The 15896-nt window shown below is 36.7% G+C and overlaps 1 protein-coding gene across 13 annotated transcripts in view; it reads left to right on the top strand.

Annotated features, from left to right (window-relative positions):
* CDK12 (cyclin dependent kinase 12) overlaps window positions 1–15896 on the top strand; it is an 84855-nt gene that overhangs the window by 27622 nt on the left and 41337 nt on the right. For 6 of the 13 annotated variants that reach the window (XR_014173531.1, XM_081932120.1, XM_081932128.1 and 3 more), the window contains exons 13-16: window positions 215–322; window positions 635–1099; window positions 11722–11789; window positions 11973–12065. Coding sequence is in view for 12 of the 13 variants with exons in the window: in XM_081932120.1 (XP_081788246.1) it covers window positions 215–322; window positions 635–1099; window positions 11722–11789; window positions 11973–12065 (734 nt within the window). In the remaining variant the exon portion in view is untranslated. Of the gene's footprint in view, window positions 1–214; window positions 323–634; window positions 1100–2558; window positions 5153–11721; window positions 11790–11972; window positions 12066–15896 lie in introns of those variants that run through there. The other 7 variants (XM_081932121.1, XM_081932122.1, XM_081932123.1 and 4 more) reach the window with 7 other exon arrangements.

Genomic DNA, 15896 nt, shown 5'->3' with positions numbered 1-15896 from the left:
GGGCAAATGCACCGAGCGAGCTGAGGCTGCAATTTCAACAGGCAGTAGTGCAAATTAGCAAGTATATAAAACTGGACCAAAGACAGGAATTCCCTTAATAGTATAGCCACATACAATAAAGGTGAAACGTGTGCTTTCCAGTTCTACAGTCTAGACTGATCCCCCAATTTAGTGAATGTCAGTTTTCCTGAATTTCAGTTTTTATAATCTCCAGCTAGTAACATGAAGGCTAAGTTCCAGATGAGTAGAGGATACCAGACTGAGAGATGTTTCCATAGATTCAGCTCCGCAAGTAGGCATACAATCCATCCTGGTATGTCAGGTGAGAAGCTGGGCTTATATGATAGTTCTCCCTCAAGCATTTTGAATGAGTCCCCTACTAGTATTTTGAATTCGTCTGGTTGACATTTCTGTTTGCCTCTGTACACACCCTATGTCGTTAGATTGCTGTGTCATTTATTATTCTTACATTAAATAATTGTAAAAATTATTTCTTGAAGGAAAAGAGGAGAGTAACACTAATTATATCTGTAAGCAAGAGGTAGAGTTACATATAGACAGTTTCCTGTTCTACTTTATCTAAGGTCTTTTTGCTTCTTTTTCTGTTCCCTGGTGCCTTGCCTCATGTTTTCAGCAGGTCTTGGTGACATCACACAGCAGCTGAATCAGAGTGAGCTGGCTGTCTTACTGAACTTGTTGCAGAGCCAGACAGACCTAAGTGTTGCACAGATGGCCCAGCTACTCAACATTCATTCAAACCCTGAGATGCAGCAACAGCTAGAGGCCCTTAACCAGTCCATCAATGCACTCAATGAAGCCACCACCACCACCACTCAGCAAGTGCAGGATTCCCAGAAAGTGCCTGAAGAGGAAACAGCTGTTGAGGAACCACCCCCACCAGCCCTTCCCTCTGAGGAACAACCCACTCCTGAAGCAGCAGGCACTCAGGGAGACATGCAAAGCGTTCTGGCAATTTTGCTGAGCCAGCTAATTAAATCCCAAGAGCCTGCAACAAATACAGAGCAGAATAGCAGTGAGAAGAACAGCGATCTACGGGGGCCACGGAAAACCCCCACTTTGCCTCAGGAGGAAACTGCAGGTAAATAAATTGAGACACCCCCTTGCTCCTAGGACTTAAGGGGGAAAGATTATATGGGTCTTTCCATGCGGTAAATAAAAAAAACTTTGAATATTCTTTAACCAAGCCTGGTAGTCGTCTCTGAGTGTGTGTGGAATCTGGCGACAGTTTTGGGTTCCTGAAAATGCTCGTCATAAGACCTTAAGCAGGTTGTGTACTCTTGGCCCCTAGCTTCTCTCGGGAAAGAATTTTCAGGACGTAAGGCCGAGAAGTCTTAGCATGTACCTTGTTAAATTGAGAAGTGATTGCTCAGATACTCTCTTATGTCAGTTTTCATGCACATGGGAGCTAGCGTGGTACTGAGAAGGCTAAGTTATAGTCCTCCTCATTACTGCCCTAGCTTTATGTTTAGAAACCTTACGTTTAGTCTTTAGAATGTTAGAAGAATAAAACCTATAATTAATGTTACTCTAATTAAATCTTTAAGCCCTTTATGAAGGTGAACTTAAAATAATTGCTGATCTGTGCTGAGAAAAAGAGTTCAAAAGAAGTCGAGAGGACGTATGAGAGGACACAGATTCTCCCACTGAGGCCTGCCCCATCATCTCACCCTTCTTATGAAAGAAACTAACACAGTCTAAACTGAAGTAGAAATGCCAGATGCTTATTCTGAACTAGATTAATATTGGTGGAGAGGGTCCATTCTTATCAGCTTCAATGGTTTGGGATATCTGAGGTAACTATGGGGAGAATCCCTACATTTTACCAAAATGGAAATGAGCACATATTGCTTAGTCTCTTGTACAATTGGATCATTATACATTTCTTATTTTGGGTAGTCCCTATGGGTTTTGATTATGGGAAAGGGCTATTGTATATTCTATATGGAATTTTGTTGTTTACATGATATTCTTCAAAGTGAAATAATATTTTAATTTGTTTAAAGGAGTATATTTAGCTATTTTATTTTCAGAGATAGTACTTGAAAATACGTGGGCCATGACTGCTGAAATTTAAGAAGATGGAGGAATTCAGCACCATTTTTTCGGGGTGGTGGTGGGAATCAGTACCTTGCCTACATCTTTGTAACTAACTATGACAATCAGATGTATAATAAACAGTAAAAAAAACAGAAATGATTATCTTGTACACGGGTCCCAAAATTTAGATAAGTTTGATGCAGAAATTTGTTTTGCTTTGGTTTACCTCTCTAAAAAAAAAGTTTTAAAGTCACACAGCTATTTTATACCTAGTACTATTACCCTGACTGGCAGTGGCTCTCAAAGATCTCAGAACGAGAATTTATGAGTCCTGTAGTATGCAATTCTTTTTATGTCTGATAATCTGGAAGTTATTTTTATTCAAAGAATGTTCTCTTCCCTAAGTTTGCCCACTTCCTTTATATCTGTCTCTGAAATGTTTTAATGTTTGTTCACATGTACTTATGAGATGGTGTTTAAAAGAAGTAACCATTCCACAGCCTGTCCTCACATTCTCCCACCAGAGAAGAGACCCCCTGAGCCTCCTGGACCACCACTGCTGCCACCACCCAATCTGGCTGAAGAGAGCAACTCTAATGCAGCTCAGGAGTTGAACCCGGCTATGACAGCCGCTCTCCTCCAACTTTTATCCCAGCAAGAGGCAGGGCTGCTGAGCCACCCAAAGCAGGAACCCCAAGTTGGGAAGCCCTCCTCGGAATACACCAAGTCACAAACTTCATCCAGGACTTTCAGCACCGACGGGCCCGAGGGCTGCAACTTTGATGTTGATGAAAGAAATTCCATCCAGACTTTAACAGAGATATCATCCCCAACCGCGGGGAAAAGTAGGACCTTCCTGGGTTCCACAAGCCACATCAGGGAGTCCAGCAGTTACCAGAGCACAGGATCAGTTCAATTCCCTGGGGACCAGGACCTCCGTTTCACCCAAGTTCCCTTAGCGATACATTCTGCTGTTGGGCAGTCCTTCATCAAAACTGAGGGGAGTGACAATACACTGGTACACTCAGAGGCCAAAATTCATAACTACAATGAGGTGGGAGTAACAAATTCGAGTGACACAGGAACAAGCCACACGTGGGGAAACCCAGTCCAGTCCACTGCATACGGGAAAGCATTTCGTGGGCAGAATAGAGTACCTCCAAGAGGAGGAAGAGGGGTACCTTATTAAAATGACTGAAAGGTGGCACGAGGGGGGTAGTGTTTACTTTGTTATTCTCTTAACCTCAGAGCAACTAGTTTGATGGGCAAACCATTGACCACCTACTATAGAAATGGTTGATACTTTCTCCCCTTTTGCTCACCGGGTTGCTCTGTTTCTTCCCTCTCAGGGCTTTAGAGTGAAAATTCTTTAGCCTTTTTGTGACATCATTCCATCCCCCAAAATCTTCTGATTTGGGTTTGATGTGATGAGTTTTGCAACATTGACAAGTGTGGGGGGGAGGGAGAGGGAAAAGAAGGAAGATTCTTAAGTAAAAGAATAAATTGGAGACATGAGTTGAATGTTCTTGTATGACTTGACCTATTTGTGACAGTCCACTGAAGATCTGGATGAGATGAATCAGTGTCTTGGTCTATCTTTTTTGCAGAATGAAGTCTTAGAATGAGCTGTATTATTTCAAATAGCAGGTGGAGAAATCCACACATGGAGTAAGAGGCAGAAATTTTTCCTCTTGTAGGTAGAAAATTCAGCATATTATGGAGAGAGATGCTAGCCCCAGCATCCCCTTGGCTGTATTAATCTTCTAAGCCAAGACTGTACCTTTCTGGGAAGAAGAATGCTTGAGAAGTGCAGTTCAGCACCATCAGTCACTCACCCAGCTCATTCTATGGCTCATATAGATCTAATCTCAGTATTGCAAAGTCCATACATGTTTTGTTTTTCCCTTGCCTTCTTGAATTTCAAGATTTGTCAGATGGTGCCTACATGCCTTTTATACTGAATTAGAAAAAAATGTTTATGTTATGTAAGTCTTGGGATATTTTCCCTGTTCTTAGTTATTGTTTCTTTATGTGAAAAGGCAGGAGGCTACATTCTTCCAAGGGTAAGCTATCCCCTGGTTTACTGTGAAAAGCTCTGTGCTGTTATACTCACTTCCAAACCTTAGCTGAACTAAGTTTCTGTAGTGAGTCCACTGAGTAGTGGATGGAATGATTTTTTTTTTAATTTTCTCTCTTAAGAATGGCAAGTGTCTTTTTTGTTGAAGTTCATACAGCCTGAGTGAATGGCTAAAATAAAATACAAACCAAAAACTTTGTAATTCTTAAATTCTTGGGGTGGCGGGTATTTAATACTAAAATGAAGAAAACCTAAATAGGTTTATTTTTTCTCAGTCTTTAAAAGATAAGTATTGATATCTCTTATATGATAAAACACTGTTTTCAGTGTTTGGGAAGACATTTTGGGACATTCCTCAATAAAATGAGGGTACTTACTTATTTTTAATTGTTCTATTATTATTATTTTTGTTTTAGTAGTTTCACTCATTAATTTTCAATTTCAATTTTTTTTATTCCTCTCCCCCATGTAGATCTTTGTAAAAAAAAAAATACACAGGAAACTGTATAATGCTCCAAGATTTCAAAATGCAGAATTATGGAGAGACATAATTTCTTAGTAATATAGCTCTACTTCCTCCCACTTTCAATTCTTTTAAATGAGAGTTTTCAAAGAAAGACGCTAGGAATTGAAAGGCACAGTGAATTTTGATAGTTGCTATAGAGCATTCATTAAAAAAAACCTGCTTTCATATTATAGAGAAGAAAAACTGCAATATTTGGGGAAGCACACTGCTGCTGAATATACCTTAAACATGTCGGGGGAATGATGTCATAACTGAAATTGAAACAAAGGGATGAGAGGGAATCATTTAAGTATAGTAATGTTCCACCTTATATTAGAAAAGTACTGTTTTCTTTGTTCTGCAAAGTGTAGAAAGTTTGCAAAATTCCAAGTGTAAATTTTGTGTGTACTTTTAAAACTTCAGTTCATACTTAATGTGCAAAAAAAAGTATTATATGTGCAGAATATGGTAAATAAAAGGGAGGGTTTTCTCTCTCTGATCCCCCCTCCTTTATTATGCATTTTTCTTGATGTTTTTTTATATTAGCAAGCTTCAGCTGTCCTGGTATCCCAATTATGCCTTTGCTGTTCTCCATCCTTCCATATTCTTTCTATCCTTCCTTTTGTCTAAAGACAGAATTATCATTTGGCCATATGGCCATTCATTTTCTCTTGTATTCACCTGAAAGAATTTGAGCATCACAGATTCAATCACCTGCTTCAAGTTTTTTTCCTTACCATTCGACATTAAAGGCCAGATTAGGGACAGATTGTCATGGAGAAGATCTGTGTGGTGATTTAGAATTGATATCAACTTGGAGGCATGTAATCAAACTCTACAAACCAGAATTGCACAGCATTTTGGATTCCAAAGGAAGTAGGTGCTTCAGAAAAATAACTTTTTCCCCCTGAGATCTTGCAGATGTCCTCTAGAATTACTCTGTGATCCTGGGAAAATGTATTTGGTTTAAGGAATGCTGCCATGTATGAACACTTATGCATTTCAAAGCACTTTTAAAAAGCTTTTGAATTAGAAGCATAGTACAATCACTGCAGAAAGTTACCTTCAAGTGAGGAATTGGCTGTTGCAATTTTATTTGGAAGATATTTTTTCTTCTTTTAGAAGGGAGGCTTTTCAACCTCCCTCTTTTTTCATGCTTTGTCACATGCAGAACAGGCTTAAAGGTTTTGCAAATACCAGTACCTAGTTTGGTACATTGAATGAAATAAAGAATTGCTTTGAAATTTAGTATAGTTAAGGGAGGGAATTGAGAAAATGATCACTCCAGTTCTGCAATTCTCAACAGCTATCTTAACTATTTTTAAAATCTTCCATCATTGAACCATATTAATATTTCTGAATTAGTGCTATTCAGCAGAGATGTAAATTGAATTCACCCTGAACCAATACTTTTTTCCTCACCCCACCTTCTCCTTTCTGTAGGATGGTGTCCTGATCTTGATTGCTATGGCTTCTTTGAAGGAATATTCTCTGTATTCTTAAGGAATTATAATATCCAACTAACTTGGGTGAAACAGCAGGAACATTTTTTCTAAAGGCTACTAAGGTAGAAGAAGATATAAATAGGCCAACTTTGGGGGGGGAAAGGGTCAGTATTAAATATTGGATTAGCATAAATCCCTAATTTGGAATTTCAGGTGCTTCCTGTTACAGGTAGTCTTTGACTTAGGATCACAATGGAACCCAAAATGTCTGTTGCTAAATAAGAGAGTTGTGAATTTTGCATCATTTTATGACCTTTCTTGCCACGGTTAACTCTATCAATGCAGTCATTAAGTTAGTAACATGATTGCTAAGTGAATCTGGCTTCGCCATTGACTTTACTTGTCAGAAGGTTGCAAAGGATGATCACGTGACCCCAGAACATTGCAACCATCATAAACATATGCTAGTTCTAAGCATATGAATTTTGATCACATGACTACGAGGATGCTGCAACGGTAATAATTTTGAAAAACGGTCATAAGTCACTTTTTTCAGTGCCGTTGTAACTTCAGGCGGTCATTAAATGAACTGTTGTAAGTTGAGGAGTACCTGTACTTCCTTGCAAATAATTACTTGTGTATACGAAGGAGCCATCAGATACTAATTTAATACTTTTCAAAATAGTTGGAAAACTGACACATACATATCTTTTGACAAAATAATATGACAGAATACCTCTAATAAAATAGTGATTATATTTATCGAAGCTGGAGTTTTCTTATCAGTTACAACTTCAGAACTACAGTACTCCTGTAACAGAACATTAGCTTTTCTTGTCAAGTACATTAGCAATATCACTTTCAGGGATCATTGTAAAACTTGCAACATTTTCTACAACTCGCCACCCAAAAACTCTAGTGAGTCATCATGCTAATACTAATCTGGTAGGTTTAAGACCATATCTATTTTTGGTGTTGGAAAAATGCAACGAAAACGAGTTGCTGCTTGCAAATTCCAGTGAACGAAGATGAGCGTACTTCTATATGTAATCTGGCAAATTCATTGAAAGTTCAGATCAGTGATATCAGAGCAGATCTTCCCTAAAGGTCAGTCAGTTCACTGATCTTTCCTATACAATATATAGATATAGTACAGGCAAATAATAGATAGTTTTTCAACTCTGTGCAAAGTAAATGCAAGACACAGACTTGGACAATATCAAGTGTGAAAGCATTTAACATCTTAAAACTATATTGTTCTCATCTGAGAAAGGGTTGCTCAAGGATGCAAAATGAAAGGAAAACAAAAATGAAATATCAGTGCTAGTGGTAACCTCTGTCCTGTAAGTTGTTCATTATTCACAATCCATCATTTACCCGTAACTCCTATTATGGCAGTGCAAGAAATACATAACAAAAAGCTATAACTTCAAGAATAAAGAATGCAAAGTGAGAAATTGCAAGCTACATCGAGGCCTTGAACCTGCTTAAATAGTCCAGTGGTGGTTGATTAATTGCCTGTACAGTTTCAATATTATAAAGCATCTCTGCAACTCATGCACAAGAAGTGTTTGTGTGCTGTATATTTATAAAAATTCTGCACCAAAAAAAAGATAATCCAGGTTAGTCTAAACCAGTGGTTCTTGACCTGTGGGTCGGGACTCCTTTGGGGGTCGAACGACCCTTTCACAGGGATCACCTAAGACCATCGGAAAACACATATTTTCGATGGTCTTAGGAACCGAGACACCAATTTTATGGTTGGGGGTCACCACAACATGAAGAAGTGTATTAAAGGGTCGTGGCATTGGGAAGGTTGAGAACCACTGGTCTAAACCATATGGTTGAAACTGTTGGCATATTTTACTTTTCATCAGTTTCAATTGTATGGTTTCTATTTTGCTAGTCAGAAGAGCAAAGGACAAGGCATTAATTCCCCTTGCTAATTAGTAAAAAGTTTCTTCAAAAACTCTTGACTCTTTTGAAATGTCAAGCTATGGCTATCTCTCATATATCTAAAATCATTATTTTAAAAATAATCAAAAGAGGAGAAAGATACAGTGGGAGTGGGCAGACTTACATAGAGCAATTCTGTCTGTATTCCCTTCAATATACCTTGTCTGTACAAATGCAGGCTGCTTTTTTATACAGGTAGTCCTCGACTTATGACCAAAATTAAGCCCGTTTCCTTAGCTTAAGCTAGACAGTTAAGTGAATTTTGCCCCTTTATACACCCTTTCTTGTCACAATTGTTAAATGAATCACTGCAACTGCATTAAGTGACTCTGCTTTCCCATTGACTTTACTTGTCAGAAAAATGGCAAAAAGTGCTCACATACGCCCAGGACAATGTAACTCATAAATACATGCTAATTGCCAATCATCTGAACTTGATCATAAGGGCATAGGGATACTGCAATAGTTTAAAATGTGAAAAGTGGACAAAAGTCATTTTTTCAGTGCCACTGTAACTTCAAACTGTCATTAAATGGTTGGTTCTAACTTGAAGACTATCTGTACAGCACAATCATGTATTTATTTGGACAGAAACCACATTCAGTTTAATAGAATTCCAGCCTTTGATCTGCAGGTTTGTGAATACTTGCTTGCAATTAGCATTTTAGTAGCAGTTGATACACTGCAAACTAATTCACAATATTTAAATGTCTCCATTGAAATACTGAAACAGAATATTCAGAAAATTGACATGCAGTTAATCTAGCTATTTGAATATATGGTACTTTTTGTGGTTGCATATATTCAAATAGCTAGTTTAGGAATCTGCTTTCTTAATTATGGAAAAACAGTTTTTCAAGAAGCCTCAAATCCGCATTCATTATTTTAATTCCAGGGAAAGCCTTTCCTGTACCTTTCACATCTTATTACTCGACAATGATACTCAGTTGCTGGTACCACAACATCCTGCTGTTGCTGCTTCCGTATTGAGTCACTGTGCCTATTATTATATATTTCATAAGGAAATTTAATTCAAGTTTCCTGCTATCAAATTTGTGCTTCCTTTTTATAGGCTTCCTTAATTCAGTGTTAAAGAAAGCTATATGCTGTACATTTTGGTATGGTGTACTTTTCTGAATGGTCTTCCTTTAAACAATATTTCATTTTTAAGGCTCAGATTTCCATGATATACACCACATGCTCATATGCACACACATTTGTATATGTGGATATCTCTTAAAGTAGATATACACACGTACAAATGCAAATGTAAATAGCAGAATGTCATTTGTCCTTTGGTATTTTATGTAGAATTTTTTTACAGGAAATTGGCAATATAGGGAGTCATCAGTGGTGGACTCCTACTGGTTCGGACTGGTTCGGCTGAACCGATAGTGGTTTGGCGGCCTGGGTTGCTGGAACTGGCAGTGACCCAGGCCTGCCACGCCCCCAAATCAGTTCTCCAGGTGGTGCCATAGGCACCGCCATTTTGTTTTTGGCTTCTGTGATGTGCAGAACAATTTTTATTTTAGTAGCGACTGCCGGAACCCACGCCTGGGAGTCATGTATTTCCAATAGAAGGGAATATAGCTTGGGGTTGAACTGTGGAATCCTTGGTGCTCTTGAGTTTGGTTGCTTGCTTGCAAACATTTCATTACCCAACTAGGTAACATCAGTGCACATCATCAAAGCACTGGTGATGTTGCCTATCAGGTAATGAAACGCCTGCAAGAAAACAACCAAGCCCAGAGAGCATCAAGCTCTCCATAGTAATAAAGTCAGCACTTCAACTTTCCATGCACTTAGCTGACATCAATGAATTATTGTCATTTATAGATTTGAACTGCAAAACTAATATAGCTGTAATGAAACCACAGAGCAGACTAACAATAGGATAACAAAATATTAACCAGTGTTCCTTTTTAAAAAATATGCATTACAACATTAATTACACATAGACTTCTTTCTTCTCCTGTTTGGTAGAATGTCTATCCAACTCCCTCTAAGAAAATTGCTTCCGTGTTTCTTGTCTTTGCTGCATTGGTGTATGTGATTGTTTCTTCTCACAAGACTAGAATAGTTCATTTCTCCATGATAACAAACATGGGTGAAAGTAGGACCTATTTGGTATAGTGATAAAGACAGTGGTATGTGTACTTGTGTTTGTGCTATGAGGTCGTTTTTCCTGCACTATGCTATAGTGACAGAGCACACTCATAAACTTAATTGTACAGGGGAAAATCCACATTTCCATACAGAACAGGCCCCAATTTTAAAATAACAAACAGGCTCAGTGCAACAATCTATCATATTTGGATGGGGAAAAAAAAAACATGTTTATTTGGCCAGTTTCCATCTTGACAGCTATATCTAAAGCACATCACTCCAAGTCTTGTATACTTCGGATTTTGGGAAACTCAGTTCAATAATTTCCAACTAGAATTAGATTGTTGTTGTGAGAGATATATAACCCATCATACCTGAAGGGCACCAGGCTAGGAAATGCTATTTCAAGTTCAAAGAGCAATCCTCCCCATCACTCAAGCAAATTGGTTCATCTCCAGTAATTCAAATATGAAGATAAGTACAACCCCTTAAAGACACATGAACAAAAAGGCATAGTTTTTCAACAGAAATGGCTTTTAGGTTTAAAGAGCTTTGTAGAGAAGATAATATATGTATATGCCACCTTTAAGAAGGCTAAACAGATTTATAGGTGGGCCTAATTATCATATGCCCCTTTGTTCCACTTACTGTTTTTAATTTAACAATTCTGTTAACAGTCCTAATAAATCTCACAAATGTGCTGATTTTGCCTCCAGAATGAAGTTTGCCTAAACAAACACTTGTTATATCTGTTTCAGTTACTGGACCGGTTCACACGTATGTGTATTGCTTGAGAGTTGTATACTTAGTGCTGCCAGTACACAAGGACTAACTTCACTAACAAGTATGAAAGTGTTATTTCATACTTGTGCCAACTTATTTGCACATCTAAATTAGGCAAATTTGGGACCTTCCAGTACCAAGTTCCATGTATGATTCAGCCAACCTATGGCACCTATAGACATAAAATTTGCAGGGATTTAGTTCAGAATGCTTTGCCATTAGAATTCAAACACTTGTTGCTGATGTTTGACTGCAAATTGTGATGTACGAATCTGAATGTATGTAGAAATTTTAAAACAGCGCTGATCTATGCAGTAGAAAATTATTTGCAGTATCCCAGCTCTATAAAACTCTTAGTATTTATGTTTCTAATTTTTTTTTAACAATGTAAGACAATGACAATGACAGTAATAGACTCTGCAATCATTAAGGTTTGCTTCAGGGGTGAAATCAACGTACCTTTGCTACTGGTTCGCAAATGTGAGCACGCGTGCACATAGCATAAAAAACGACATGATGATGTCAGGGTGGGTGAGCGGAGCCTCCCGCCGCCACTGCTACCGGTTCGCCTGAACCAGATAGAACCAGCTGAATTGCATCACTGGTTTGCTTGTATTGTTTTTGTGCTCACAATTGGCTAACAAATGTCCATCTGACTGGGAGGTGAAGCCTTGGAGCAGGGATGGAGTATGCTAGCATAGAAAAAAATATGACCTGGCTTTTTTTGAGCCAAATATAAAAATATTAATATAGTCCTTGGTTTTGACCCCTTACTCTGAGATTTCCCTTAGAGACCAGGGAAGGAGGCTCTGACCAGACCCTGAAGGCTGAAAGAACACAGCTTGTGGAAGGCCTCCAAGTGAGTTTTTGGTGAACTTTGCTTGAAATTGGAACTAGGCTGAGCAAATATCTGGATGGGTGGGAGGGTGGCTGGCTCCTAAATCATGCTTTTAATCATTATGCTACATGAATTCTCTTGACTGCATCTATCTGAATTAAGCTGCTTTAAAAACAACAAAAAATTATTTTTTCCCAACTACAGGTTAAATTCTGGATATTGGTCAAAAGAAGTCTATTTTCAGTCCAGGAAACAGCCCAGGAAGCATGCTCTTCAGGGAGAGGAGAACCAAAGTTTGTAAGTAATTTTATTGTATAAGCTATTATCCCCAGTATATTACTTTTTGATATTACATACAGTGATTACTGCATTAGCTCCACATTAATGAGATTTTATTTTTCTGCCTTTCCACACTTTCTGGATTATTGATGGCATTCTGGTATAGAATTGTCCCCTAGTGGAGTCAATAATTCTAGGTCAAGCCATTGAGGCAAGCTATGGATGTGTAGGGAAGTTGCCAGTTATGTTTAATCGTAACTTTGGAACAAAGACAATCAGTGGCAGTGTAGGGTGAAGTTTACCATATATAATATCTACAGGGGCAGAAAATTAATCTAGAGTGTATGCCAGTTTTTAAAAATAATTTTTGCATCAGCCACGTATTGAACAAAATAAAAGTGCGTCCCAGTCTTTTTCTGCAATTCCAGGAGATCTCTCCTAAATTAACGTATTTTGAACTGGGTTGTTCTTTGAAACTAGTGAGGGATCATGATTAAGAAATGGAGTTGTGAACAAGACTCCTTGCTGAGATTTTGTTTTTGCCATAAACTTGTTGAATAACCCACGACAGTAATCATTCTTCATTTATTATTATCTCATCCATAGTAAAACAAACAACTTTATCAAGTCACACTTTTAATTGTTTTAATTATTTTAGTTGTGTACTGGTGGCTCTGTCAGGGATTCCCTGTAATATACAATATACAATTGCAACATGCCTCATCAATGCAGATTAAACATCCCTAGTAAAAATTAAGTAACTTAGTGATATAAAATATGATCTTAATGGATCATTCATACAATATTGCACCCATCGCTCACAAAAAAACAAACCTCCCCACAAAAATATAGTTTCCCTGGTTTTGGCTCTGTGAACTGAACCATTATGGTTTTGTCACACATATACTAGGATCCTATGGTTTGTTCAGCAACCTAACTTTAAAACAACCAAGCCTTAATAGATTCGATAAATCCCATCAGTGATTTTAGGAAGATATACCATAGTATCAGTGGCAAGAAAAGCAACCTTTTTGCGAAATAAAGAGCAAGAGTACTTCAGCCCTGCCCTTGCATTTGGCCTTCCAGAGGGTGCAGAAATGCCATGTTCAAATTCCCAATCTAAATAATATTATTCAAAGCATATTAAAGTCCAGTGTGAAGAATGTATTTGGGCATATTGAGGCATGTGAAGATGTCATGTATTCCAGACATTTCTCAGTCGGCTTCAGTGTTTCCATTGGAACTGAATAGGTCTGTCTGATAGAAGAGGGCGTTTTGGAGGAATAGTGCTTAATATTGGAGCCATTTCTGCCTTCATCAGAGAAGAGAAGTGGTAAAAAACCTGATGTTTTGTGGATGTTTTGAACTGCAATCCTCAGAAAGCCTTACCATGCTAGCTGGGGCAAATAGTCCACATTTGAACAATTCCATGTTGGTCATTAGAGCTAGAGAGATGTAATTAAAGCAGGTATTTAGAACTTCAGGATTTCTCCCAATCCCTAATTGGCTCTTATTTCCTTCCTTCCTTCCTTCTTCCCTCCCTCCCTCCTTCCTTCCTTCCTTCCTTCATCTTTTATAAATTATTTATTGGACTTTAAAAAGAAAATACCTAGATAAGTATACAAAAATACTATGAAAAAAGAGTAAAAGAAAGTAATACAAATAAATAAACCAGGGATTTTAAAATATCATTAAAGTTATAACTTTCTACTATCCTTTTAATTAGTTTTGAATAGTTAAACATGCTTTTTCTTTAAATTATAGAATAGAATAATATATTGAATTCAGTCTATATTACTTTATTTTGATTTAGCTATCTCATAAAACTGCAATACAGATATTATGCACAATTCCAATCTTTTATATTGTGCCAATTTATGTATTAAATTATAATCTAAGAATAGTTTTCAGTTTGAGTTGAAATCTCTTGTTAAATTTGCTTTTAAGATATGAATATATTCTAGACATTGAAACTTATTTTCACAACTTAGACATTTTGGAAGGAATCAGGTTATCTTTTTAGTACAAAACACATAGTAATAGTAGTATCCTTGTAGCAGTTATCATACATAAAGACAATTCAGTGTGCTTTATGAGAATGTATATAGTTTGATAAAAATTTGGTATAAGAATATAAACAGTTGAAATGGGAATTCAGTTTTTAAATTTTGCTTCATTCTAGTACGAATTGTTTTTCAGAATTGTTGAGCTTAATGTTGCTATCATCAGTTCTGAATACCTGCTCATTTCAATTCCATCAACTTTTAAAATAATTAATTGTCCCTTTAGTAATCAAACTGGGTGATACGTTCACAATAACTTGCTTTATATCAATTTTCTCTGAATATATTTTTGCGGTAAATTAACACTCTTTTTCCATTGAAATTCCAATTGTTGCATCTCTATTACTGCACCCAATTAAACATAGTCTTTTGTTTGTTCAGATCCTGAATCAAACTGCATTAGAATTCTATAAATATGACTCAATAATATGTTCTGAGTTGTGTACTATAGATTTTTCAAATTTAGTCAACTTTTTCGGTATTCCCCTCTATATTTTTTAATACTCTGCTGGAGTTGGAAGTACTAATATGGATAGACTAAACTAGGTCATTGTTTTGGATGATTTTAATAATTAAATCTTGCAATGTGAACCAAGTATTATCTCTCTGCTGAACAATTGTTTTGGACCTTCACCTTCATAAAATTCATATGATAGAAATGGGAAGAGATTCTGGACTGATCCTTTTTCTGGTTTTTTTTTAAAAATTCCAATGCATAGTTTATTATTGCATGATCTCTTATAGATTTTTTTTCAGTTATGTCTAGCAGAGACATTCAAGCAAACCATTTGAAAGTCCTGTCTCCTCTATAGATGTAACTGAGTGATCAAGAGATTTTGGTCTCTATGAAAACTATCTTAACCTGTTAGTATTAGTATTGTAATACTATTTAAAGTTTGGAGCCATTAATCTGCTTCATTCTTTTGAGTCCTACAGAATTTTGAATTTAATTTATTGGCACATATGTAGTTCAGTACATCTGTCAATCATTTAATATCTTATTAATAATATGTACTGGAACTATTCGAAAAAGAAAATTAAGTGTTGGTAAAATATTCATTCTGATGACTGCAGTTCTGCTTAGCCTAGTAAAATCTATTTTTCTCATCTGGAGATATGTGTTGTATTTTTTCTAATGCTGTAGATAGTTATTTTTATACAAATCCTGAATATTTTTGGTCATACAAAGTCCTAAATATTTAATCTTTTTAGCAGCAATGTTAAACCTCACTTCTATTTTCTTCCTCTACTAAATTTCATGTCAGCATTTGAGTTTTTTTCTTTATTAGACCCATAAGCTGACATAAGTCCGTATTGCTGTATACATTTCATTAAGAGGACTAAGGAGTGTTTTGCTTTGGTAATTGCAAATGCAATTTTGTCATCATGTAATTTCAATAAAAGTTTTGAGTTGCTAATTTAAAATTTTAGGAGTTTTCCTGATGTTCTTTATTTTCTTTGCTAATGGTTCTAATGCTGATCAAAATAAGGAGGGCAAAAAAGGGGCAACTGTGTCTTGTTCCCTTTGGTGTGTTACCTTGTTGTGTTAAAAGTTGTTTATTATTATCTTAGCTTTCTGTTCTTTATAAATGCTGCACTTCCATTTGTTAAAATGTATGCCCTAATCCAGGACTAGCTTTTTTCAGGTTAATGAATTGATATCTAACACACACATAAATAGACACACACAGAGAAAGTATATACTTACACATTAGTATTATTATTGGTATTATTATTAGTTATGAAAATTAGCTCTCAGCAATTCATTTGACACTGGCTCTAATTC

Source organism: Natrix helvetica (assembly GCF_964273705.1).
Source record: "Natrix helvetica genome assembly, chromosome: Z".
NCBI classification, from domain to species: domain Eukaryota; kingdom Metazoa; phylum Chordata; class Lepidosauria; order Squamata; family Natricidae; genus Natrix; species Natrix helvetica.
This window is presented reverse-complemented; position numbering and strand designations above follow the sequence as displayed.